The 24237-nt window shown below is 40.9% G+C and overlaps 1 protein-coding gene across 1 annotated transcript in view; it reads left to right on the top strand.

Moving 5' to 3' along the window:
• Tbck (TBC1 domain containing kinase) overlaps positions 1-22524 on the top strand; it is a 131353-nt gene extending 108829 nt beyond the window's left edge. Inside the window, exons 24-25 of the mRNA XM_051185487.1 lie at positions 8068-8227; positions 21998-22524. Coding sequence (XP_051041444.1) covers positions 8068-8227; positions 21998-22108 — 271 coding nt within the window. The 3' untranslated portion in view covers positions 22109-22524. The remainder of the gene's footprint in view (positions 1-8067; positions 8228-21997) is intronic.
• The last annotated feature ends 1713 nt before the right edge of the window (positions 22525-24237 follow it).

Genomic DNA, 24237 nt, shown 5'->3' with positions numbered 1-24237 from the left:
ATTCTGCTTCTTGAGGGCTGTAATGAGAGATCTGGGCCACTGAACAACAGTAATGTTGTCATCTGGCCACTTTGTTTAGACACTTCCTTGGTTGAAAAGTTTGAATAAAATGGATTTCTCAGGAGAAAAAAAAAAAAAGCAACAGTTTTAGACAGCTACTTCTGGAATACTCTGAGCTCAAGGTAAGTGCTGTCTTACATTGGCAGGCCTTTGCAGGGATAGTTCCGGGAAGATGAGATTCACCAAAGTGGAAGCTGCTAGCCCTGGCCACTGGTGAGGTGTTAAAAGTAAGGTTTTAAACTTGGATGATGGGGGTCCTGCTGATATCACTTCAGATATGTAATAGCAGTTCTAAGGAAAATGATGTCTGAACATATTTTTATTTCAATTAATGCTGTCAGTTATATATGGCGAAACCATAGACTTAGTTCTGTTTCCTTTGGGGCTATTAGTAAAGGTCCTGCCTTCAAATGGGTTTTGAAGAGATGTTGTTGCATTATCTAAACTAGTCAACACAGAAAGCAGGCCAGCACAGAGATGTGTAGGATTTCATATTTGGTGAGGTTGATATGGTCTGATAATGAGGCTTTAGTACCACTTACTACAGTGCTCAACAAAATTACTGTGTCTGTCAGGATTCAGAAGTATGAGATCACCCTGCGTTGAATTTTGACCATGTGTTTGAAAGGAACTGATATTTTTGTGAAGTAAAGACATGTGATAAGAGCATTTCCTGTGATATAAACACTCATTTACCTATATGATGTAATTGCATTATGCCCAGAATATGTTTTTAAATTTTCTATCCACTTTAACTACTTAGTATACTGTTGTGTATACTGTGTTAGCTACACTCCTCCTCACTGTGACCTAGTACCTGACAAGAAGCAACTTAAAGGAAGGATACCTGGCTGTGGGCAGGGCACTCACTGTCGCCTGGCTGTGGACTCTGTATTTCTCCAGTCCTTTTGGTTCTACCATAGGCCTCTGGGCTATCCAGCTTCTGGTTCCTGCCCATCCAGGCAGTGTTGGGCATGGGAAGCCTTGCCTGGTCATAGATGTCTATCTAGTTCAGTCTCTATAGCCTCCATTACTGGGAGTCTTTTCTAGGGTCACCCACATAGGTTCTAGGAAGTTTCCACTGCACCACGTTTCCACGTCTCCCCCAAAGGCCCCAATTCCAGTCTTCTCTCCCTGTACTCTCTCCCCCCATCCCTCCATCCCCACCATGATCCCTTCTCTTCTCATCCCCACCAGCCTTCAGTCCACCCACATAATCTGTTCACTTTCCCAGGGTCATCTATGTCTCCCCTTGAGCCCTGTTTTGTCACTTAGCCTCTTTGGTTCTATACATTATAGCATAACTGTCCTTTATTTTACAGCTAATATCCACTTATGAGTGAGGACATGTCTTTCTGAGTCTGGGTTACCTCATTCAGAATGATCTTTTCTATTTCTGTCCATTTACCAGCAAATTTCATGTTGTTTTGTTTTTGTTTTGTTTTTTTAACTGTTGAGTAATACTCCATTGTGTAAATGTACCATAATTTATCTGTTTTTCAGTTGAACATCTGGGTTGTTTCCAGTTTCTAGCTATTATGAGTAAATGCTATGAACATTGTTGAGAAAGTGTCCTTGTGGTAGAATGGAGGACCGGTTGGGGATATGCCCAAGGGTAGTATAGCTGATTCTTGAGGTAGATCAGTTTCCAGTTTTCTGAGAAACCACCATATTGGCTTCCAAAGTAGCTGTACAATTTGCACTCCCGCCACCAATGAAGGAGTGTCCCCCTTGCTTTTACATCCTCACCAGCATGGGCTGGCCCTTGTTCTTTTGATCTTAGCCATCCTGACAGGGTTAAGATGGAATCTCAAAGTAGTGTTCATTTTCATTCCCCTGGTGGTTAAGGATGTTGAACATTTCTTTAAAGGTTTCTAAGCCATTTGAGATTCCTCTTTGAGAATTCTGTTTAGGTCTGTACCCATTTTTTTAATTGGATTATTTGATTTGTTGATGTCTACTTTAAGTTCTTTATATATTTAGCTATTGGGGGAATCTTTTCCCATTCTGTAAGCTGCTGTCTTGTCCCATTGATAGGGTCCTTTGTCTTCACAAAAGTACTTTGGTTTCATGAGGTCCCATTTATTAGTTGTTGATCTTAGTGTCTGTGCTATCAGTGTTCTGTTTAGGAAGTTGCCTGCTGTGCCAGTATGTTCAAGGCTATTCCCTACTTTCTCATCTGTCAGGTTCACTGTATCTGCTTTTCTTTTGAGGTCTTTGATCCACTTGGACTTGAGTTTTGTTGGTATATATGGATCTATTAGGATGGTATATATGGATCTATTAGCACTCTTCTGCATACAGACATCCAGTTAGACCAGCACTATTTGTTGACGGTGCTTTCTTTTTTCCATTGTGTATTTCTGGCTTCTTTATTTAAAAAAAAAAAAAAAAAGTGTCCATAGGTGTGTGGATGTATGTTTGCGTCTTTGAGTCGATTGATTCTGTTGATCAGTGTGTCTGTTTTTATGCCAATTTCATGTGGATTGTATTACTATTTCTCTGTAGTAGAACTTGAAATCAGGGATGGTGGTATCTTTGGAAGTTGTGCTATTGTTCAAGATTGTTTTAGCTAACCTGGATTTGTTTTGTTGTTGTTTTCCATATGAAATTGAGTATTGTCGTTTCAAGGTCTGGAAAGAACTGTGTTGGAATTTTGATGGAGATCATGTTGAATCTGTAGATTGCTTTTGATAGGATGGCCATTTTTACTATGTGACTCCTGCGGGTCCATGAACATGGGAGATCTTTCCATCTCCTGATATCTTCCTCCATTTCTTTCTTCAAAGATTTGAAGTTTGTCTTTCACTTACTTGGTTAGGGTTACTCCAAGATATTTTATATTGTTTGTAGCTAATGTGAAGGGTGTTGTTTTCCTGAATTCTTTCTTAGTCCATTTGTCATTTGTATATAAGGGGGCTACTGAATTTTTTTAGTTAATCTTGAATCCAGCCACTTTACTGAAGGTGTTTATCAGCCTTAGGAGTTCCTGCTAGAGTTTGGCGGGTGGAGGTTGCATTTGTGTAAGATCATATCATCTGCAAGTAGTGAAGGTTTGACTTACTTCTAATTTGTGTGCCCTTGACTCCCTTCAGTTGTCTTTTTGCTCTAGCTAGAACTTCAAGTAGTGTAGTGGATAAATACGGAAAGAGAACAGCCTTGCTTTGTTCCTGAGTTTAGTGGAATTGTTTTGAGTTTCTCTCCATTTAATTTGATGTTGGCTATAGGCTTGCTGTAAATTGTGTTTCTCATGTTTAGGTATGGCCCTTGTATCTCTAATCTCTCTAATAAGATGATCATGTGGATTCTTCTTCTCCTTCTTCTTTCAGTTTGTTTACATGATGGATGACAGACAAATGTCTGTGTGTTGAATCATCCCTGCATCTCTGGGATAAAACCTACTTGATCATGGTGAATGGTCTTTTTTATGTGTTCTTAAATTTGGTTTGTGAGTGTTTTGTTGAGTATTTTTGTATGTTCATGCAGGAAACTGGTCTGTAATTTTCTTTGTTGATTCTTTGTGTAGTTTGGGTATCAGAGTGACTGTGGTCTCCTAAAATGTATTTGGCAATTCCTTTTATTTATATTTTGTAGAATAATGTGAGTAGTATTGGTGTTCACTCTTCTTTGAAAATCTGGTTGAATTCTGTGCTAAAATGGTCTGACCATGGGTTGTTTTTTTTTTTTTTTTTTTTTTTTTTGGTTGCAAGACTTTTAATGACTGCTTTTATTTCCTTAGGGCTTATAGGCCTATTTAATGTGTTTGTCTGATCTTGATTTAACATTGGTAAGTCATATCTATTGAGAAAACTGTCAATTTCTTTTGGATTTTCCAATTTTGTGGGATGCAGGATTTTAAAGTATGACCTAATGATTCTTTGTATTTCCTTGCTCTCTGTTGTTAGGTCCCCTTTTCATTTCTGATTTTGTTAATTTGGATATTCTCTGTCTTTTACTTAGTTTAGTTTGGATTTGTCTAGCTTGTCAATTTTCTCAAAGAACCCACGTTTTTGTTTCATTGATTCTACATACTGTTCTCTTCCTTTCTATTTCATTGATTTCAGCCTTCTGGTTATGTCCTGCCATCTCCTCCTCTCTTGGGTATGCTTGGCTTGCTTTTTTTTGCTTTTTTTTTGTTTTGTTTTGTTTTTGGTTTGGTTTTGTGTTTTTTTTTTTTTTTTTTTTTTTTTTTTTTTTGGTCTATAGCTTTCACATGTGCTGTTAAATTGCCGAAAACCTCAAGTCTTTTAAGCAGGTGCTTAGTGCATTGAATTTTCCTCTTCCTCTTAGGACCACTTTCATTGTGTTCCATAAGTTTGGGTGTGTTGTGAATTCATTGTGATTGTATTATAGGAAGTTAATTTGTTTTTTCTTTTTTCTGCCTTGACCCAGTAATGATTCAGTAGAGTGTTTTTCAGTTTTCATGAGTTTATAGACTTCCTGTTGTTTCACTTGTTCAAATCCAGCTTTGATACATGGTGGTTTGATACGATGCAGAGTGCATGGGGGGGTATCTCACTTTTCTTGTATTTGTTGAGACTTGCTTTTTGACCAAGTATAAGTTCAACTTTGGAGAAAGCTCCATGAGGTACTGAGAAGACGGTATATTCTTTCATGTTTGGGTGAAGTGCTCTATAGTTATCTGTTAGATCCATTTGGAAGAGGGGATTGAAGATAGTGTGGGGGCAGGGCATCAAATAGAGGACAGGTGAGCAATCTCCCTGGTCTCTGGTGGCTTGTGGTTAGGTCTGCCTGATGGAATGGAGAGTCATTCTACTTCATCTTAATGTCAGCCATATAAGGATTTGTGCTGTGAACAATGAAACATCATCACCAAGGACAAAAGGTCCTTCAGTAAGTAAAATTGTTTTCTTCATTGTCAAGTGTACAAAAACAAGAGAGACTGCTTGTGAATGCACGGATCTCTAAGGAGGCCAGGTTCATTCTCCTCGTTTGCCAGTGATGCAGTTATGGGTGGAAGATGTAGAGACTTGACAGCATTGTGTGTTCAAACATCTGTACTTACTCAGTCTCTGCTTCTTGACAGAGTGTTCCGGGGAGGGTGTTCTTAGATGCTTTCCAGGCCTGCACCATAGGGAACTGTGGTCTAAGGCTCTGCTCCCTCATGATTTGTCTTCCAGAGTACAATCAGAAGACTTGATGTATTTGGGGGTTTGGGCAGAACTTTCCTCCTCTCCAAAACTCTTATATTCATCATATTTTGTCAAGCATTTTAATGTTCAATCTCCATTTTAAAAAAATTAAACCATAAAGCAAAACAGAAAATTCTGGAAAAATAGCAAGTTAATAAAAGCAGTATAGACAAATCTCCTTTAAGAATACATTCTAAGTAGCAGTATAAAAATTGTCCAGGTGTTTCTGTGATTTTAAGTAATGTTATTGGACATTTATATTCAGATGTCTTACTTTCTAAAACCAAGAATTCACAGAATGTAACTTTAAGCAGTTTTTCTTCTAGAGTAGGTGATTGTGATTTTTCTGGTATGTGGTTAACATTCTATATAGAGGCATTCAAATGGGATTTTATGTTCAAAAACTTAACCCATGTGTGCATTATTTTTTGTTTCTCGTTTTTGAGAGAGGAAATAAGATTGGCCCAGTTTGCATCAGGCATGTAGCTCTGCCTTCCATGTCCTCCTCTCCACCAGCCATGGCTTATCTACTGCAAACACCATAGCAAACACCAAGGGCAGTGTCTGAGACAGTCCTAACAAAGAACAGGTGTGCTGTATGGACCTGTCCATCCCAGCACTTGACTAGGATAGATTTGCACTGCATTTGTTGCTATAAAACCACTAAAAGCAAAGCTGTTCACAGCCCAGACGTGCTGTCTGAAGTTCTTTCTGGTAGCCAATTCAGGCCTGCTGAGAAATGAGCAGTTGGACTCCTGGTTGGTAGTAATAATATCACTTTTAAGGCCTCTTTACTGAAAACAAAATTGCTTAAATATTTTCAAGTATTTTCAAGGTTCTTATTCTTAAAGTCCCCATTGCTCATGAAGACTCTCACCGAGACTACTGAATAATGATGTTTGAGAAACTAATGTCAGCCGAGTGGTGATGTGTTGTGAGTAGTTTTTCCCCCGCCGCTGGTCCCACCGCGGTGCCAGCCCCAAATAACACACAGAGACCCTGTGTTAGATATAATTCTGTTGGCCAGTTACTAGTTTCTTATCGGCTAGCTCTGTCTTAAATATTAACCCATTTCTATTAATCTAGGTACTTCCACATGGTCTCATCTTACCAGAGAGCGGGCCCGGACCTCTGTTCTCCAGTCTCTACATGCTGACTCCTCCTCACTACTTCCTCTCTCCTCCTTGTCTCCTAGCCCCACCTATCTTGCTTTCCTATTGGCCAACAGTGCTTTATTCATTAACCAATATGAGAAACATTTACAGAATGACATCTCCCATCAGTGATGGCACATGGGAAAAGTTTAAGGGTTCTTTACCTGTGTTTACAAATAGTGTCCTCATTCTAGAGTTCTCTAAACAATGTCTCCTGAAATCCCAGTGTAGATTTTACCTTTCATAGTTTTTTCAGAATATATTTAATTATTTTATTATTAGTGTTGAATGTTTTCTTCCTCCTGCTACCCACTTGTTCTAGAAACACTGAGCCTGGGATCTCTCCTCTTCCCACTAATGAGCTGGACAGAGGAGGAAGTGCAACAGCTGACGAGCTACAGAATGAGTTGTGACAACTGTCCTTTCAGTGTACAGAATAAGCAGTGGCAACTGCCGTTTCAATGTGTAGTTAGAATGTATTCGCTTCTGTAGCCAGATGTTTGAGTGAAAACATAAGCTGCTCACGTCATGACCTTTAAAACTATCACTTTTAAGTCTCTCAAGTGGAAGTTTGGGGAGGGGCTCTGTTGAATGCATAAACAGCCTTTTGTGGTCTTCATCGGTGAGTATAAAGGAGTGGAGATACAACCTAAACTTAACTGGGTGAACATTTACTTTCCTTTGAGCTTTTCCCCACAGTGGTGCCCCAATGCAAATCAGCATTGCTTAAAATATTTCCACTTTATTAGCAGAATAAAGATCGTTATCATAAACAACACCAGCACAGTCTAGCCTCCACCTCCTTTTTTATCCTGTGCTCTAAATTCCACAGTATTGCCCTTCCTGGCCCTTAATTGGGCATATGCTTGCCCCCTGTTAAACTTTTCATCCCCTCCTCCATTCTATTCCTTTGTCTTAACTGTTTTCTTCAGGATTTGATCTTGCCATCACTTCACCGGTGAAAACCCCGGCCCGTCCTCCCAACTGGATGCCGTCTGTTACAACAACATCTCACACATCTCTCTTATGGTTTTCTGCATGTAGCCTTGTCTTTTTCATTTCCAAAGTTCTAATTTTGTTCACCCAATCATGCTTTTAATAACTTAGAACATATATGTTTAAGATCTTATGTCATTGCTAAATATTGGAGGTTAATGGATAGCTTTATTTTCTAAACTAACAATAATAGTCAGACCATCAGACATGGCCCCTTTGGGGGGGGGTTATAAAGGCAGAATAATGGATCTGCTGCCCAGGTTTTCTGGACACCTTAACCTGCAGAACAGTTTCCAGCTGGGGCTGAGGCTCTCTAACATTTCCTGGTGGAGTCGGACTTAGCATCAAGTATCAAATTTGCCCTGAGAACGCCACTTGCCAGTGCTTTTAAAAAGCCTGGTTATGCTGGTGAACTTGATGGCACACAGCTGGCAGCCAGCTGGTGACTGGCCTCTGTGGGCCAGGGTCACTTTCAGTCTCTACTGATGATTACATCTCAAGCTGCCCTTCCTTCTTTTCATCTTCAGGTTTAATTCGCTTCCTTCTTAGAGGTCATTACTCTTTTAGATAAAATACTCAGGTGTACACGGGAACGTTTAGTACTGTTGTCTAGGAATGAGTTTCCTCTGTTTCTCTCAGACACTCAAGGCTCCACAAAAAAGAAAAGAGAAAAGGAAAGCACTTTTCCTTAACTCCCTTGTCAGCTTTCTTCGAGGTCACATTGCAGGCAGCATCAACGTCCCGTTCAGCGCTGCTTTCACAGCGGAGGGAGAGCTCAGCCAGGGCCCTTACACCACGATGCTTCAGAACTTCAAGGGCAAGGTCATTGTGATCGTGGGGCACGTGGCAAAGCACACCGCCGAGGTAAGTGTCCTCAGAAATGTCCTTCACGTGTTCTGAACTGTTCCTGCCTACTGTCCAGATTGTCAAAAACGTTTCTTCAGAGTCAGAGGAAAACCCAGCTGTCTGTATTCTTTTCTAGATTTGTCTCTTATGGACGCCTCCTTCCTTCTGCTACCCCACCTCTAGTTTTCAGCATCAGGAGGCTTGGAAACCCCAGATGGTAGCTGCTGATGTTGTTCGTCAAAAGTCTGTCAGGAACTTAAGTTTGATGGTACTGAAAGGTGGGACCTTTAAGAGGCGGCCCTCATGGGAAGTCATGTGGCCAGTAGAGGTGCCTCTGGAAGGGACTGTAGGACTGAGGTGCTGACTTCTGATGCCAAGATTTGCTCTCTTCCTCCACATAGGAAACCTCCGTCCACAGTGGGCACTGACTGTAGGCCTTTGGGCTTCTTCCCTTTGCAACTGTGAGCTAACTAAGCCTCCTTTCTTTATGAAGTTAGATGCCTGCATTATTTTGTTCTCTTTTTGAGGTTTCGACTCTTTTGGGGGCCTGCCACCAGCTCCCAAGTAAATCACACATGGAGGCATATTCTTAGTTGTAAATGCCCTGCCTTGGCTTGTACTAGCCAGCTTTTCTTACCTTTAAATTATCCCCATCTGCCTTTTGCTGGGCTTTTTGTCTTACTTCCTGGATTGCTGCATAGCTGGGTAACTGACCCCTGATGTCCTCCTTCTATTTTTCTTTTCCTGTCAGCCCCTCCTATCCTTGCTCCTGCCTCATTATTGGCTGTTCAGCTCTTTATTAGGACTAGGACCATCAGGTGTTTTAGACAGGCACAGTAACACAGCTTCACAGAGTTAAGCAAACCCAACATAAACAAAGGTAACGCACCTTAAAATTATCTACCATAATAATGAGAGATAACTTAATATGACAGCATAGGTTTCCAGAGATTTTTTTTTTTAGCTGTTTTTTGACATTTCAAAAATATAGGCTGAACTTCTGTCAGAGAATCAGGGCTCGATCATAGACTCTGGAAGCTGCCTGGGTGGCATTGTTGGGCTTTGATAAGATTTGTTTACCTAGAAACTCAAGAGTTGGGTGTGTGAAACAAAAAGTTGAACTCCAGATTGAGAGAAGAATTGCTATAGTCTAAGGGAACTGAAAAATAAAGAGTAGATATGACTGATAAAAATCACCACCATAAAAAGAAAATGGAGCCTGGTGTGGCAGCGCACACCTTTAATCCCAGCACTCAGGAGGCAGGGGCAGATGGAGCTCTGAATTCAAAGGCAAGTATAGCAAGGGCCAGGGCTATGTAGACAAATCCTGTCTCAAAGAAAGAGAGAGAGATAAAGAAAAGGACCAGAGACTACAGCATATGAGAGCCAAGTGTGGTCACAAAGGACATCCCCAGAGCCAGTAGAGAACATTTGTGTGTTGAGCAAATGCAGAACCCATCCCATCCAAGCCCTTTCCCTAAAGTTGGGAGGAGCCATACCTTGGAAGAGCAGTTACTAGCTTCTTGGGGACACAGGCTGGGCTTTCCCAGATTAGCCAATTAGATGAATCCCATGGCTTTTAGGGCAGAATGAGAAAGGAGACCGAAGAAGGGCCAGCAATGTGTTAGGAAATTTTTCTCACTGAGAAAATTAGGAATAGAGGTTAAGTATTCCCATCCAGTTTCCTTTATGTCTCTGTAAAATGGACAAACCATAAATGTGGGTATTAAAATTGTAGTCATGTGAGGTCTTGAAGATTTTTGATTATAGGACATTTTAAGTTTCCAAAACTTGGTAGGCAAGATGGTTCAGTGGGTAAAGGTACTTTCTTCAAGCCTGATAAGCTGAGTTCAATCCCTGGAACCCACATGGTGGGCGAAGAAACACAACTTCCATAGATGGCTCTCCAACCTCTACATGTATGTGTATGTGTTTGCCCCCCACACACACACACACACACACACAATGACCAATACACAAAAACATTTAAAATAAATACAAGTTATTTTAGAAATGCAGGGCTAAGAAGAGTACTTACCTTTGAATTATGTCATAAATCACACCTTTAATATAAACTGTGACAATATATAATGTGTAACAGAATGTACCCTTTTCAAGAAAGTTAGTAGAGTAAGTAATTGGTCACTTAAATCCATAATCCAGAACAGTGACAACATACATAATTGCAGCCATTGTAGCTGTATTATCGTGATGTAAATATCATTTTATGACTGCTACTACATTAGTTAGAGGTGCTATGTCATTCTATACATCCCCACTATTTAGAACACGTACCTGTAGGCTCCAGGTAGTATACAGCCTTAGGAAGGAATCCCAACAGTGACAGTAATCCAAGTTATGGGCTAGCCTTTACATGAGAGGTGCTGGGATAAGTACATTACATGTGTTATCTGCTCTTGTTTTTTATAACGTCTGTAAGGGAGTGTATAGGGGTGTGTGTGTGTGTGTGTGTGTGTGTGTGTGTTTTCTGCATTGAGATAGGAAGGCCCACCCACTAGATATGCTACTCCTGGACTGTGTGAATGGAGAAAGGAAGCTGAGCATCCTGCATTCACGGGTGTCTGTTCCTGGCTGCAGACACATGTGGCTAGCTGCTTCCATCTCCTGCCACCTTGACATGATAGACTATACTCCCTTCAACTGTGGTGAGTCAAAACTAAAATCCTTTCTTCCTTCATTGCTTCTGTCAAGGTGCTTATCACCGCAACAGGGAAGGTAGCTAAACAAGGGAGAATCATCCTACCCATCTCAAACATGGATTCAGTCTACCTAATGTGCCTGCCCATAGCCACAGTAGGAACATATGCTGTATGACTCTGTAAACTCTGCCATTAGCTCCCCTCAGGAGGCTTTGGAGTCTGAACGCTGCCATGTGCTCTGCCTTTAAAACATGCTTATTATGACTTCACACACAACATAGTGCATGAAGCCAAAACCTGAAACCAACTTTACCAGATGATGGCTCTATTTTCATAAAACATTCACCACTTGAAAGAAAATTTTTAATAAGTAGACCTTAGAGGTTAAAACTCTTTAAACTTCTAACTGCTTCCGAACATCCTAAAATCATACTAATCAATGTCATTTATCTAATTTTAATATACAGGTAAAACCTATCTATCAATACATAGATTATGTCTTTGATTAGGCCATTAACTTAAAAGTCTACTGTGTACAAGCCAATGTCTATGATCTCAGAATATGAAGGAAATATAGAACAAATGAATGCCCACATGCAGTATAGGATATTTAGCAGTACTGAACCATTGTAGTCTAAACTAGTGTCATGCTTACTAGAAGTCAGGTACTGTCAATTACTTTTTTTCTTCACATCCTTTTTGCTGACTCACTTATAGACAATAATGACTAAACAAATCATATGCACAGCTACTAGTGCTCCAATCTAATAACAGTAACTCATTTGTGATAGTTTTAAATTGGGAATCCGATCTATCTTTAATAGTGCTTTCTCATGAAAGGTCAAAAGACTATTTCAGATACTTATTTGTATGGTTTCCTATTTCCCTCTGCTGCCCGGATATGTACAGCCATACAGATGCTCCCCCCACATGCACTGAATTAAATGCATGTCAGCTAGAGGGATTGGAATTCCACTGTCTGTGTTTGTACTGAATATCTTCTCTATTCTCCACTGCCATTGCAGATCAATCCTCTACTCTTCCTCACACTTCTTTCCAACCCACAAAGGAAAATGCCTGTGAGTTCTGAGTCCTAGTTCATCAAGTGAGGCGTTCCGATAAATTATGGGTTGAGAAGGGAGCAGCATATTTTTCCTCCTGCATCTTTACCAATAGTGACCTCAGGCCAGCTGTGTCACTGCTGAAAACAGTGATTCTCCAGGATGGCCTCTCCCCACAGTTCTCACATGAACCCCTGGCTTCTTTTTTTCCCAGGAATGGTAACAAATCTGCCAAGCTAGATTGGTCAGCACTGTCCACTGTAGCTCTCTGTAATTAATCACCACCTTAGTTCATGCTAAGGTTAGGTTAGGATCCCAGCTGTCGAAGGATGATAATATGTAAAGGATGTGAGCTTTGTAAGCGTAGCTTCAGTCTATGCTCAGTTTCTTACCAGCTGAGTTAACTTGGGCAAGTATTTGACCTATTCAAGTCCCCATTTGTTCGAATCTAAAATGAAAATAACATTTCAACCTCAGCATGAATGTAAAGCTTTTAGACAAGATACGTCAAGTTAATTAAGGAACCTAATAATATCGCCCACTACACTACCTTTACATATGAGTATTATAAAAGTTCTGGAGTTAAGGAGCATAGCAGCAAAACAGGTATGGACTGTCTCAGCCCTGCTCTGCTTCAGAGCTCAGACAAGATCCACTGTGGTCAGGGTGGTTTGGCCATAGACGGATGAGGTGACCCTAACCCATTCCCCCACCCACATATTCTTATCAGACCAGTCTGAGGAAATAAGTACATTCAACAGATGATAAAAGTGTCAACTCAAAGACAAAATGACAATCATATGTATGTATGCGTGGTCCCCAATATCAGAGCACCTCAGAGCACCAAATAATGTTAAGAAATAAACAGTGAAGTTAAATTACACCCTAGACCACTAGGCCACACGGACTTACATAGAGTATGTAATAAGCAACAAATTATTCTCAACAAAATTTACAAAAGTGAGATATATATATTTTCTAATACAGTACAATTGATGGATTAATGAAGAAATCAAGAGAGAATTTTTCTAACTTTTTCTTTTTCTTTTTTTTTTTTTAAGGGGGGGGGGCTTGTTTTTCACGGCAGGGTTTCTCTGTGTCTGTCGTCTGTCCTGGAACTTGCTTTGTAGACCAGGCTGATGTCAAATTCACAGAGATCCACCCACCTTCGCCTCCCAAGTTCTGGAATTAAAGGTGTGCACCACCAGGCCCAGCCTAATTCTTTAAATGTTCATAGCCTGGAAGATCTCCTATTGCTTTGATGAAAATGCTAGCATGATAATGTCATGATTCTGATGGCACTTTGTAGAAGTAAAAAAAAAAAAAAAAATCCTATAATTCATACGAAATTTCTAGATACCAGAATGGCCAAAACAATATAGGAAAAAAAAAACTTGAATTTAACAAGTAGCACAGTATTTTTTAAATAATTCAAAGAAGACTAAGTAAACTACCTCCATAGTATTTGGCAACATTAAAACTGCCCATCTGACATACAAGCTAGGACTTTTGTGTATTATAAGTATAGGGGTATCAATATTACCATATACTAAATATATTCAGTATAGATTGCATCTATATTGGTCAAACTTATAAGATTAGGAAGATCGTTGTACCAAAAGGCTTAAAGTCAACCAAAGTGGCATTATATTTAAAATGAAAATTGCAGCAAAGTTCCACTTTCCTGTCATTTGTGCCATTGAAAAAATAAGCATATTTTCCAAAACTCACAGGGAAAACTCGCAGTTGCTAAACTTGCAGTCCATTCCCTGGACATAAAGCCTGATGAATGCATGTACAGACACATACACACACAATGAAAATAAAATGTATCTTAGAAAGCACAGATATCTCCTATATAACTGAAAGTGTTCAGTTGGTTCCAGACAAGTGTGCATCTGATACAGCAATAGTTTATACAGCCTGTCATCTGTGTCATGCTATAATTGACTAAATGTTTTAAAGGGAAAGTCTTACATCCTTGACCCAAATTGCTCAAAGGAATTTATTTTTGACACTAGACACTTTACAAAGGAAGTTTGCTTTTCAATATCCATGGCAGCTATTTATTCATACTATCCTACTCTCAACCCAAGTCTCAAATCTCTTGACAGGCCCCACAGTGAATCCATCTTTCCTTAAAGAAGCTGTTGCTTAGTGAGAATGACAACTTAGTATAATACTGGAACTTGTTTGGGGGTTCTTTCCCTGCTGTGTGGGAATAATGCTGTGGGATAGAACTCTAGAGACAGTAATGGGTCTCACACTGGAAAACTGACCAGCACCATACACCAGAAGAAAATGAAAGCCCCAACATGGATTCTAGTCAGTCTACTGTACCGTGTCCTGAAGAAAACATGTAAGCATAAAATTGCTGTTTAGCTATGAACAAAATTATTCTACTTTAAGGAAATATCAGAACACAGTCCAAGAATTGGGTCTTGTGAGAATTCTGAATGCTCAAGACAAGAGTTTTGTGACCTCAGTTTCTTTAAAACATGGAATTGTTCTTGGAATGTGTAGCCAATAGGAGTAAGTTTACTTCAGCTGTTGTTATTCATGTGTCTCTATGGAAAAGCATGTTTTGGTCACACGATGCTTGTCCCTGTGATTGTATACTTTGCTCAGGAGACTGGCGTGAACCCTCAGAGTATAAATTGTCTGATGCTCTGAGTGAAGTTGGCTATTGTGTGAGACTTTAGTCCACCTCATTTTAAGGCCCTTCTTTCCCAGGGTTATACCACTAACTAGAGCAGTAAATGAGGAAAGTTACATAATTGTACTCAGTATATTATAACAAAATATTGAGTAGGAAGGCTTTAAAAGCAGAGATTTACTCTGGGTGCATGCCTTCAATCCCAGCAGTTGGGAGGCAGAGGCAGGCAGATCTCCAAATTTGAGGCTGCCTTGGCTGGTCTACAGAGTGAGTTCCAGAACAGCCAGGCTTTCCAAATTAAATAGCTTCCAAAGATGAAAAGTCCAGTACCCTGCAGATCCAGTGTCTAGTGAGGGCCTGCTTACTAGTCATAGATGGTCCTCTTCTCACAGTGTAAAAAGAAGTAAGGAAACTCTGTTTCATAAGAGCACCAAAGCTAGGGGGTATAGCTTAATGGTAGAGCTCTTGCCTAGTGTCCATGAAGTCCTGAGATCATTTCCTAGGATGGAGGTGGGTGGAGATGATGGATGGATGGACGGACGGACAGATGGACAGACAGACATGCAGGCAGTTGATTTTAAGAGTTCTACCCTAGGTTATCATCACCTACCCTAGGCCTTTCCTCATAATGTGTTCACTACATCTATGAAAATGTGAACAAATTAACAATGCAGACCCAGACTATTATATTCTTATTAGCACTGTCTCCTTTTGTTCAAACTCTTCCTCCTAGTCTTTAAGAGATTATCCTACTACACCTGTGTGCTCAGAAAACTAAATGACTCTTAAAGCACTAAAGCCAATTGAGCATACAGATTTTCTCTATAGAAACCTCTGTAATTCCAGATAATCACCATGTAGTTCTTCAAATTCATATATTTTAACATAATTTCTATGTGGTCTTTGGTGTTTTTAGAAAATATAATACATGCCTTTATAGTTGTTCTCAAACCTCTAGATAAAGAGTGGGAAGCAAAACTCTTATCATTTCCAGATCATTCCTTCCCACTCAATCAACCTGTGTATACGTTAGCTGTGGTTAGCCTTGGACTTGACTTTTTCCATGCCATGCTTGTCACTAAATATTTCAGCCTGTGGATTTATACCAGATAAGAAGGAAAGTTTTAAATATTAATGCAGCTTGAACACTGAATAAAAGCTGACAGTGAAAACTCTTCTATATAATCCTGGTTAACTGAATGACGGGCAGTAATTTATGTCAGTAGACCTGTGAACTGAAAACTGTCCTGTAGCTACTCAGAAGCTACTATCCTCATAGCTTTCCAGAAGCTTTATGGAGTAAAGCATCCTCATCGTGTACACAGATGGAAACCATAATCCCTGGTCCAGACTTTGACCATTTTACTTACCATGTTTACTAGAAGTATGTTCTGTCTAAGGTACTGTCAGCCCCTAGAGCGAGCTCATTGCCATTTTCCAGAGCAACTGCCAAGTCATCCTTTGGACACTTACATCCATGTCTTGCTAAGAAGAAAAGTTATCTTGTCCCAGTCTGTGTTATTCTCCCTACCTCCCCTGCCCTCCCACCACTTAATTACTCCTGACCACAGGAATGTGTGTGGCTGAACAAGGAACTAAGCACAGGAGCCCTCTTTCCTGACCTGCAGAGGATGGAGCTTGGCTGTAGTCCATCACAGCCCTGAATGTTTGAATCTGAGTTTTTATCATACACATTCTTCTCAGAACATCGTGTAATATGACCAGGGGCCTACTGTTCTCAATTGTCTAGTGTAAACAAAATGATAGATGATTATTGCTGAATTCACTACCAAAATATACAGATCTAAAGGAAATATAGCAGGAGAGTCTGTAGGTCTCCTGACACACAGTGTTATTACATGATGGAATTTTATCAGAAATGCTGTTCTCTGACATGAGCCAGTATACATTTTCTTAGGAATAAGAACTATTTCAAATAACATTGCTATCATATTTACTTTTTAATTTTTTTCTCTATATACAAGACTGATGGGAGTTCTTTGACTGTATAAACTATTTTTAAGCAATAAGTTAGGGTTGTATAGAGAACCATCATACAAAAAAAAAAAAAAAAAAAAGCTAAGTGTTAAGTGAGTGTCTTAAATTTGTAAATGAAATTATTATAAAATAAATTTTTATCTAAAGTGCGCTGTGAGTTGGAGAGGTCTTTGAACCTGTTGAAAAAATATGTATGCTATTTTTGAGGAAAAGAGAGTTATCCTATGATTGGCAAAGGGATATGTAACGTAATAACTATTAAGACTCATGGGGTGTAGCCCTCATCATGGGGCATCCAGGTATTCACCAAATACTACCTTCTATCTCATTTGTTTGCTTTGAAAATCTGAATGTGTATAATTGCTGAATTTTGGAACTGTAAATTCTATTTAGGAAAGTAAATAAGGGAAGAGGAAGGAAACTATTTGGTTCTGGGGTTTCTATAGACCAGGACAATGAAAACAATCTTGAGGGGAAAAAAAAGGCTTACTCCCATTGTATAGGAATTAGACCATGGAAGGCAGGGATAGAAGCTGGAAAATGAGTATGAGTGTTGAATGGCTACAATCTAGGGATCAAATAATAGGCCACTTGGGCTACTCCAGGGTAGTAGATGATAAGGAATGATTACACTCTGAATATGTTTTTGAGGGTTTAAACTGTATGGGGGCACATATATGAGAATATCAGCTTTATTACCTAACTAGCTGGAAGAATGAGGTGCCATTTCCTAAGATGAAGGAAGTTAAGATAGAAGAGGCTAAAAACCAATGGTGAGAGGTCCAGATAGTATTTGGTATTCCAGTCTCTTACTCTGATCACTGTCAGATCTCACATGCTTCCATTGCTGTTAGTAAGCTATCCTGTGCTGCTGACCACACCCTCAGGAGCAGTCCCACAAGTGTCTCCAGTAATCCAGGCAAAATAACATTGTTCTAGGCAAAGACTTGAGAAACATTGTTGTGAACACTTGAGAACATCAAAGGGCAAATTCCTTATTTGATTTAGAGGTGTGTGATGAAGGCATTGACTGAGCAGCACCGTTCCCAGCATAGAGCCCAGGGAGCCGAGGACAGATACCCTCTTCTACTTCTGGGCCCCTCAGCCTGTAGGATACTGCTGGCCAATTTCAGGGCAGCTCCACCCTTCTCGGTCATCTATGGAAGTTCCCTTGTGGACACACCCAGAATGTGTTTAACCATCAGGACCATAGGATTCATGGTCACAGAATGTTGTTCCAAGTCAACACAGAGAAATCTTTTTCTTTCCTCAAACTTGTATAACTCAATTCTTACAAAATGGTTAAACAATTTGTAAGCATTACCAATTGTGGGCCATATTTTCAGCATTCCAGAATACCAAGAGGATTCATGAGGTTAACACAGCACAGGCCACAACTCAAATAAGTGTATAACTACAGCTACGCATTATAGTATTCTTTCAAGTTCCCCCACTCAGTACCATGCCCATCCAGAAATAATATTGTCGTCTACAAAATGTAGCATTATTGAGGAAGTTAAGATCATAAGACTTCTCTGGGTCTGAGAAGTTTGTTTATTAGTTGTCCTGTCTCCTGTATGAACTTCAGACTTATAAAGTCAAAGGTTAAATTGAGCAATTTAGTTGTCCTGTGGTAGCTCGAATGAGAATGGTCTCTCTGTTCTCCCCTGAGTCTTGCTGAACTCTGGGCTTTCTGTTTACTTGTTCTGCTTGCTCGTTATCATTTAGCTTTCTGCATGACCCCATTCAGTGCTCCCCTTACACTGTAGTTACTCTCAGCGTATCGTTTCCTGGCCTTATTTAACCTCCAGTACTGTGTGGCTACCCAAAAATCCCACTTCACTCATTTTCCTGCTACACAGAACTTGGTTTCCTTTGAACAAACATGTCATCTCTTAGCCCAAGCAAATATGCCAGATAAAGAAAACAAAATGGAATGGCACCTACAAAACCCTGCCATGTGCTGTGGTTTGAGGTGTGCTTACCCAGCTCTAGACACGCATACCATGACCAGAGAGTACTGACCAGATCGGTGATAAAAACACAAGACCTTCATCCTCTTTGCATGGATATAGAGCTCACATGAAATGCAGTCTAAACATCCCTAAACCTCCCAGCAATTTCCAGGTCGCTAGGGATTCTTTGCTATAGACCTTGGCTGTACAGCCCCATTCTTCTGCCACTGGACTACACTGTGAGAATTACAGCTTTGGGCCTCAGACTCTAACTGCCCTGCAGTGAATCCCAGTATCCAATACTACTGGCTGACATTGGCATCAGCTAGGGTGGGCTGGAACAAATAAATAAATAAAATGGTGTTGGAGCACAGCCTCAGAAACTCATTTCTGGTCTGGAATGGACCATGTTACTGCTGCTTCCTAAAAGCACCCACCAGTTCTGCTGGCTTTACCACAGCCCTCTGGAGCACCCTGAACTTCTACCAAGGGTAACTGCTCAGTGTGTCCAGGCGTGTGCTTTTCCCATGCCTTCCCTCCGTGCAGAGTGCCCCCAGCATTTGCTGAGGCTGCTGAAGGTCTGCCCCCTGAAGAGGGGAGGCTAGAACCAATGAATGCCACCATAGGAGGTTCTCCAGCCCGGCTACTCTCCATATGTGACTTGACTTCTTATCACATTGAAAGCCTCAGCCAGCATATTCAAAACCTTTTCTATCCCCTAACCTATCAAAATACTGTCTGATCAGTGTAGCAACTTTTATCATGTAATTTGAGCCTCTATTCACTCCAGGGGTCAGTAATGAGAGGGTAATGGGGTGGGTGGGGTGGGGAGGGGGGAGGACAGCTTTTTCAACATCTTTTAAAGTCAGAATGGCTACTAAGTGCCCTGACAACTGCTTATGCAATCCCATACTGCTTTGTGTCAATAGTTTGACTACCATCTCCTCCACTCATAAATACCTACTGACCAGATGCTCAGGGAAATGAGCAGCTGGGACAGAAGAAAGGCTGGAGTGGGAAAGATGAAAAGATGTAGCCATGGTTCTGCAGTGGGAGCAGTATTTAACATGGGTGATTGGAGCCACAATGAGTCAGAGCAGAGCTCCCAGTCTGGTCACAGTTGCTTTTTGTTTCTTTTTTTTTTTTCTTTACTGAAATGTAGTTTGGGTCCTCTCAAGGCAATCTACATTTTCTATCTCCTGTTTCCGCTTCCCTTTTCAGACCACCCACACAGTTGTTTCTGATTGCTTCCCTACACCTATCTGCCATTCCAATTTTCCAGCTTTACAGCAACCTAGTTGTTACGTCCAGCTATAATAGGAACTCTTTACAGCTTTGCAACATCAGTTAAGAGATTAGTTAAATGTGCAGTAGTCCTTCCCTGCTCATTTTCTTACTTCTGAGGTGTTTTTTAAGTGCTGAAAGCCGAGTGCTTCCCCATGGGGCCTTTCGGCAATGCTATGTTTATCTAGGATTTCCAGCCTCCATGGTAATTGTACTGCTGCGTGTGGGAAAACGCAGCTGTGTCTGTAATCATATACTGTGGGACACTGCTGCCTGTACATTCAGGTGGATGGATCTGGTGCCACTGTCCTTGAGGACTAGCATCTGAAGACAAGGAGGGCAGGGAGAAGATGCGCTCACTGTGGCCTGTGTGACACGTTAACACACAGTAGCCCACTTTCTCCAACGTCAGTTATGACTAAAGAAAGATTTCCAGCTGGTACCTACCTTAAAGGAGCACAGGATTTGAAATGTAAATGGCCACGTGAGTCTAGGGACTGGAGAATGATAGAGAAAGGGATGTGGTCGGCACTATTGGCATCCATTTATGTGACTCACTATGTGGAATGCTGCAATCATATCCCAGCAATATATACTCTGACTACACGCTGACACCACTGTCCTTTTGTCTTTGTTTTTCAGAGACAGGGTTTCTGTGTGTAGCCCTGGCTGTCCTAGAACTAGCTCTGTAGACCAGGCTATCCTGGGACTCACAGAGATCCACCTGCCTCTGCACTCCCCCTACTGAGTGCTGGGATTAAAGGCATGTGCCGCCGCCGCCACACCACCACCTACTATCCTTTAGTCTTAAGACAGTGTTATGTACAACTGTCCCCGAAATAATTTAAGGAGGTGTCTGGGGGTTTTTATTTATCTTTTATATTCACCTGTTTGTTTTGTGTGTCTTTGTGGGCTTGTGAACCATAGGGGAGCTACCTTTTAAAGTGTACATCCTGGAATCTCAGGTCAATAGAGCTTAGTCTCTGGGACTGAAGCCTAGAATATATCCTGACCAAACAACTCAGTTTGCTTTTTTGATTCCTGTGTTTAGACCACTGTGCTTTATTTAGGTTTCAGCTATTAAACTTCAAATGTCCACAGGAAGCAGTAGCCCCACGAGCAGACACTAACCACCTTTGTGGAAGTACCTGAGGTCGGGATTTTCTGATGAGAAAAGTGTAGGCTATAAGTGGCCTAGGAGAAGGAAGGGGTCCAACCAGGAAGAAGGAATGGAGAGGCAGACGAGTTGGGAAGCCAAAGCAAACCCTCCCTCCAATATTTTTTCCTCAGGTGTAGTAGTTATTTGTCATCATTTAGTTCAACTTAGCAAATGTCTATTGACCTCAGGCCTGTGCCAGACACTATGAACAAAAGGAAGTAGAACTAAGCCACTTCCCTCAAGGCGGTCACACTCTGGTAAAGACGCTATGAAGATGAGTCATTTGAATACATTTGGCAAGACTGATATCAACTAAGAATCTTTGAGAGCTAAAAGCAACCCTAATAGGGGAACCAATCTCAGATGGTGACCAGAAACCAGGCCAGCCCTGCCTTATTTGGGAGTACAGTGAATGGGCAAAGGTGATCAGGAACCCAGGAGAGGTTGTCTACAGAGTCCTGAGAGCCAGGCATCTAGAAGGTCTCCTGGATGAGGCCTTTTGTAGTTCAAGTTGACGATCTCAAAATGTTCATTTGGTTGCTTCAAAAACATGCATAACCAGAGTGTGATCCTCGCTGAGACATTTTACACAGAACTGCTGTAAGCTATAATTTTGCCATAATATCAAAACTTGTTCAGATTAGATTTGGGGCTGCTTTAGCTGTCAAGGAAGGTTACAAAGTAACAACAACAGAAAGGTGTGGTGGTAAGTCCCTGGGCAAAAGACTAATGGACTAGGAGGAGCTTACTCTCCCTGTAACCTATAGGGTTATATCTCCCCGTAAAAGTTATTCATTGAAGCACAAAGGAACAGAGCTATCCATGTATCCCATTGCACAAAGAAGCTTTCTTGGCAATAAATAGGTGATTTAGTATATATTAAAAGGCAAGTGACTTATACAAAAGTGACAATAGCAACTACTGGTATAAAAACACCTTTGTCTCCCACAGCCTGATAAAGACTGGGATGGTGAAGAGATCCTGGAATGATCTCTGTGATACTTTCTCTTTTCAGTTCGCAGCTCATCTTGTGAAGATGAAATATCCAAGAGTCTGCATTCTAGACGGTGGCATTAATAAGATTAAGCCAACAGGACTCCTCACTGTCCCTTCTCCTCAGATATGAAGGACCAGGTGCATGGCTGACAAAGGACAGAGTGGCATCGCCCCCTGAGGCACAGCTCTTCACAGTCTGTCACACCGAGACCCAAGTGGCCATCCAGACAACTGCAATGCCAAGTTTTGTCATGAGATACTTTTGTAAATCCCATGAGTCAAATGTTCACCTGTCTAGGCAGGAAACTTGACTGTACATGTATTGCTGAAAGAGTGTTCATAATAGTGAAATCTGATCATGTATTTTTACCACGGTGCCACAGAAAGCCAGAGGAATTCAGCTGACAGGGCATATTTAGCATTATCAAGAATCCAAGATGCTCTGAGAAAGCCACGTCCATGGGACCGAGCAGACTGTTCAGAACTATTGTATGAAATCGCCACCTCTTCATGACAGCAGAAATTAGAAAGCTCTTCATAATAAATATGGCATTTGGTAACTCACAAACAAGGGGTGTGTGTGTGTGTGTGTGTGTGTGTGTGTTTAGTCCATTGTGAGAAATGGTAGCAGCACGCTCAGAGAATGGGATTTCAGAAAGCAACCATATTTGATAACCTATTTGTCCACTTCTGTAGCAGGGAACTCAGAGAGACCCCAACAGCTGGTCTAGTACATACAAGTCTGCACAGGCAGAGACTATAATCTTACCTTCACCATGATGCAGAATCGGCATCTCCTACTCCTTTACGCCACAGAACAGCATTCTTTTTTGTAACTAAAGCTCCTCAGACTGGTAGTATGCTCAGGTATAAGCCAGGTGGGTCCTAGCACTGAAAGCACAAGTGGACACAAGTCGCCATCCCTAGCAAGAAGCCATCCCTGGTTAATAACCACTCACAAGGCAAAATTAGTTTCTCCAAAGGAGAGTCTCACTGGGGATACAAATCACACACGTAAGGTCAGGCCCCAGGCCCACCAGTAGACTGCTAACACAACCCTCAATTGTATTTTTGGAGTTTGTTGTTTTTTTTTTTTTTTTGTTTTGTTTTTTGGGTTTTTTTTTTGGTTTTTTTGATGGGGGTGTGTTTTGGTTTAGTTTTGTCTGATGTTGTTTCTTTTGGACATTTCTTACCTAACTTTTTTTCTTACATATATTACTGTTTCTGATTTTGTGTTTTTATAGGTTTCATTTATGTGTATATGGGTATATATGGGTGTGTGTGTGTGTTTCTTTGCGCTATTTGTTTTAATCTTGTTTGTTTTTATTTGCCTTTTTTTTTTCTATATGGAGGAAAAAGAAGGCATAGAGTTGGAAGGGTAGGGCAGATCTGGGAGGGGATAAGGTAGGGGAAACCATAGTCAGAAAATCGTGTATGAAGAAAAAAAATATTTTTAATTAAGAAAAAAAAAAAAAACCTCCCATGTTTGTCTGCAGTGTAAAAGGAAAGGAATGGGGGGAGACAGAGAGGGCAGAGACAGGAGAGAAAGGAGGGGACATGAGCAAGGAAGGAAGAGGGCATTTCTTTCTCCTTCTGTTGTCACAGCGGTGGCCAGACTGTATGCATATGGCTGCACCCAAGGAATGGCAAGGGAAGCTGAGATTACAGCCTCTGGCTGAGAGCCATCTCCCCAGCTCCGAAACCCATGTACTGAGAGCCAGCCAGGAGCCTGAAAAGTTAAATCCTGAGCTTTACTGAATCTAGGAGACCAGAATTGTATATGCCTCAAATATATAATCAGAAAAACTAAGACATTTCATAATTTATAAAAGAAAGATGTTTTCCAGCTCTCTGAAATGGGAATACATCATAATTGGTGAAATACATCCTTTAGTACTAAACTCTGTGTAACTTCAATTCCTCTTCAGTGTGAAGATCATCCACTCTGAACCTGTATACTAGAACCTCAAGTTTCTGGGCCATAATGTCATTCTTACTGTTACTGCCTTTATTTCATTTGTGTGTGTGTGCATACGTGTGTGGGTGCTGGTACCTGTGCATACGGTGTCATCATCTTTACCCTTCTGGCGCGGCGGCAGGACAAGACCAGCGGCAGCCAGCAGAAAAAACTATACACCTTACACCTCTTATCTTATTTGGTTTTCTCACCTGAGGATCCCCAGACCCAGTCTAACTGCATCTACTGCATGGGCAAACTAGGCCTGGGCATTGATGAAGATGAGCTGACAGCAAAGGAGA

This window comes from Phodopus roborovskii, unplaced genomic scaffold (assembly GCF_943737965.1).
Source record: "Phodopus roborovskii unplaced genomic scaffold, PHOROB, whole genome shotgun sequence".
Taxonomy (NCBI): domain Eukaryota; kingdom Metazoa; phylum Chordata; class Mammalia; order Rodentia; family Cricetidae; genus Phodopus; species Phodopus roborovskii.
This window is presented reverse-complemented; position numbering and strand designations above follow the sequence as displayed.